This window comes from Hibiscus syriacus, unplaced genomic scaffold (genome assembly GCF_006381635.1).
Source record: "Hibiscus syriacus cultivar Baekdansim isolate YM2019G1 unplaced genomic scaffold, ASM638163v2 tig00110984_pilon, whole genome shotgun sequence".
In the NCBI taxonomy this organism is placed as follows: Eukaryota; Viridiplantae; Streptophyta; class Magnoliopsida; order Malvales; family Malvaceae; genus Hibiscus; species Hibiscus syriacus.
In genome coordinates, this window is record NW_024062938.1 from 526099 (window position 1) to 530081 (window position 3983).

Sequence of the window (3983 nt, forward strand, 5' to 3'; positions counted from 1 at the left end):
AGCAATATCAAAATGAAAGGTTTGCGGAGCAGCGGACGCAATGGAATAAAAGATCTGGTGCATCGTCCGGTTTTTCGCAATCAAAGAAGTGTAAAGGTTCAAGTTCTCGAACTTATACCAGAGCAGAATCTGCAGTATCCTTGGGTAGAGGATCAAATCCGGGAATAGCAAGACAAGCTTATTCGGTGGAATCCGGAGTGGACAAGCCGAAGCAATGTCAGCACTATGGAAAAAACCATGGTGGAGTGTGCCGACGGGTCTCTGGAGCTTGTTTTAAATGTGGAGAGGCAGAGCATTTTATTCGAGACTGCCCAATGATGACTGGAGAGCCTGCTCAGATAGAGAGATCTATGGTTGTACCAGTGAGAGGAAGAGGTTAAGGAAGATGAAGAAATCAATACGAGTATATTGTTCAACCTAAAGTGGGTTCTACAACTCGGGTTTACAATTTGAAGACCAGTGAAGATTGCGATGACCTGGAAGTCATTACAGGTACTTTTCAGATAGTTGGTAAATCTGTCATAGTTTTGATTGATTCGGGCTCAAATTACTCCTATGTCATTAGTAAATTGGTTAAAGAATTAAGCCTTCCGTTAGAGCCTATTCGTAGTGAGATGATTGTGACGAATCCATTATGAAATAGTGCTCGAGTGAGACAAGTTTGTAAAGAGTGTCCCATAAAGATTCAGGGAATTGAATTCCCTGCTTATCTAATGGAATTGCCCTTTGATGAATTTGAGGTTATTATGGGGATGGACTGGCTTTATCATTATTATGCTAACTTAGATTATCGACTTAAGCGAGTGCAGTTAACAAGTCTTGAGGGATTGGAAGTTAGTGTGGCCAGCGAAAGAATGCATCCTTTAACTAATGTGATATCAGTAATGTCGGCTCAGAAGTTAATGCGGCAAGGATGCTAAGCGTACATTGCTAATGTAATTGATACAAGAGTTACCGGAAATAAGCTTGAAGATATTTCGATAGTCCAAGATTTTCCAGACGTGTTTTCAGATGATTTGTCGGGGTTACCTCCTGATAGGAAGGTTGAGTTTCAAATTGAAGTGATGTCAGGATCAACACCCATTTTGATGGCTCCTTACAAGATGGCCCCGACAGAGTTGAAAAAGTTAAAAGCTTAGTTACAAGAGCTTTTGGATAAAGGGTTTATAAGACCTAGTGTGTCACCGTAGGGAGCTCTAGTGTTATTTGTTAAGAAGAAATATGGTTTAACGCGTCTTTGTATAGATTATCGTCAGTTGAGTAAGGTGACCATAAAGAACAAATATCCTCTTCCAAGGATAGACGATTTATTTGATCAACTCAAGGGAGCGGCCGTGTTTTCAAAGATCGATTTACGCTCAGGGTACCATCAGTTGAAAATTCAAGAAAAATATGTTTATAAAACGGCTTTTAGGACTCGGTATGGTCATTATGAATTTGTTGTAATACCATTCGGGTTAACAAATGCACCTGCAGTATTTATAAACTTGATGAATAGAGGTTTTCAACCGTACCTTGATCAGTTTGTGGTCGTCTTTATTGATGACACCTTAGTGTACTCTAAGTCGAAAGAGGAGCATGATATCCGTATTCGTGTAGTTCTTCAAAAGTTGCGATATAAGAAGCTTTACGCGAAGTTCTCCAAATGTGAGTTTTGGTTATCGGAAGTTGCGTTTTTAGGGCATGTGGTTTTTGATGAGGGAATTCGTGTAGACCCACAAAAAGTTAGACCTGTGTTAGAGTGGAAGGTTCCAAAAAATATGTCGGAAGTTTGAAGTTTCTTGGGTCTCGCAGGTTATTATCGAAGGTTTGTCAAAAACTTTTCAATGATATCTCTGCCTTTAACAAAATTTTTGAGAAAGGATGTACATTTTGAATAGACTCCTGATTGGCAGAAAAGATTTGAAACATTGAAGAAAGTTCTGACTGAAACTCCGGTGTTGGTGCAACCAGAATCAAACAAGGATTTTACAATTTTTAGTGACGCTTCCCATAATGGTTTGGGTTGCATTTTAATGCAAGATGGGAATGTAGTTTCTTATTCCTCGAGACAGCTGAAGCCTCATGAAAAGAATTACTCAACACATGATTTGGAGTTAGCAGCTGTGGTTTTTACATTAAAAATTTGGAGGCACTATTTGTATGGCGAACGTTGCTACATATTCACTGACCATAATAGTTTGAAGTACTTGTTGACTCAAAAGGAGTTAAATTTGACACAAAGAATGTGGATGGAATTGTTGAAAGATTATGGCGCGATCATTGATTACTATCCCGGTAAAGCTAACATTGTAGCAGATGCTCTGTAACACCCTCAACCCGTATCCGACCCATATCCGAGTCCGAAGTGTCACATTGACTTTTTAAAACCTTTACTTGTATAAAATAGTGAGTAATTTAAAATTTATTATTACATATAACTTATTCAAAACCTTTACCGAACTATTCACAGCTTATACAATATATTATTTTGAATACATGCCAACTAGAACTTTATATATTAAAATACATATTATTCACCTTTCTTCTGATATGACCTTTGGTAAGGAGAACTGACATGTCTTGCTCCATATTGCTCTTTACTCTTCACACTTCGGTAACCTACGTGTGAAACAATCACACGCTAAGTCTATGACTTAGTGAGGCAATAAACATAAAATATAAACTATAGATTGTAATCATGCATGAACAATTACTACTATCACTCATACCCTTATTCATGTAACAAATCCCTATAACACATATGCAATATATCATTACATATAAGAACATATACACACATATATTCATCACTCATCATTTCCATCATTAGCCTTATTTCATTATCAATATTATTATCGTTTATATCACTTAATACATATCCTCTTATACCTAGCATTTTAACCAACATTTGACTCATTTAATCATGCAATCCACATATCATCATATAAATCATATAATACCATTTATAGCATAAAAGCATACAAGTCACATGTAATATATTTGTTGTTATTTCTTTATTAGCCCATGTACACATGTGAAAACTATAGATATGTGAGTCTATAGAGGTTGTGCACTAATGTTGTCACCACAGCTCGTATAAATACACCAAAGTGCCACGTAAAATTGCACCGTAGTGCCGCGTAGAAATGCACCGAAGTGCCATATAAGGTTATCCCTAAGGACCACGTAGAAAATTCCTTAAGAATCATATACATATGCCAAGGATCAAGTATGTGTCTCAAAAGACCTCACACATGTTCCAAAGAATACATATATCCCGAAGGACCGTGTAGACCCTTGAATCTTGGCATGCCAACTATACCCTAGCTCTCATGACACATAACATTGGCATCATCATTTATGTCATTTCACATTTTCACATAAACACGTAGTTCACTTTCACATAGCACGTAGATTATGTCACATAACTTGAATCATATATACGTATAAATACGTAAATCACTTTCACATATCACGTAGCTCATATCCACTTTTCATACTATTTCACATTTCTCGTCACATTGCTTATATCTTATTTTATATATATATATATATATATATATATATATTCACATGTTCATATAATCCATCATTTCATCATCTAAATGTGTATTCATATAATTCATCTTCCTATATATATATATATATCATTTTTCTATACTTGTATTCACATCATTTATATTCTCATTCTCATAATCTCATATGTCCTGATTAATAGCTTATATCATATATGTATAAAATAACTTATATTATATCATACAGCTTATACCTCATTCTATGATATTCACCTAGATCATATCACCTCTATCATACTCATAAACATATATTACTTCTATTATTTCATTTATATACTAATCTAATCTATTTACCTATTTCAATTTATATAGTACCTATAACTTTCTAATATGACTACGTAGATTTCCATCATACAACCCATATATCATAATTTTATTTAAGCATATGTATCTTTCCCATCTAACTCATCTTATATGTTCCTATTA

General features: G+C 35.2%; 1 protein-coding gene across 1 annotated transcript; it reads left to right on the top strand.

Annotated features, from left to right (window-relative positions):
* Positions 1–713: 713 nt before the first annotated feature.
* On the top strand, positions 714–1139 carry LOC120148673. Its single transcript, XM_039161721.1, has 2 exons — positions 714–907; positions 950–1139. Exons 1-2 carry the CDS (start codon positions 714–716, stop codon positions 1137–1139), a joined length of 384 nt encoding a protein of 127 aa, XP_039017652.1.
* Positions 1140–3983: the final 2844 nt, after the last annotated feature.

What these genes read in the sequence shown, in the direction of transcription:
- LOC120148673 (XM_039161721.1), top strand. Translation starts at nt 714, where the DNA reads ATGGAATTGCCCTTTGATGAATTTGAGGTTATTATGGGGATGGACTGG. An exon ending in TCGGCTCAGAAGTTAATGCG is followed by an intron (nt 908 to 949) that starts GCAAGGATGCTA and finishes AATTGATACAAG; the next exon opens with AGTTACCGGAAATAAGCTTG.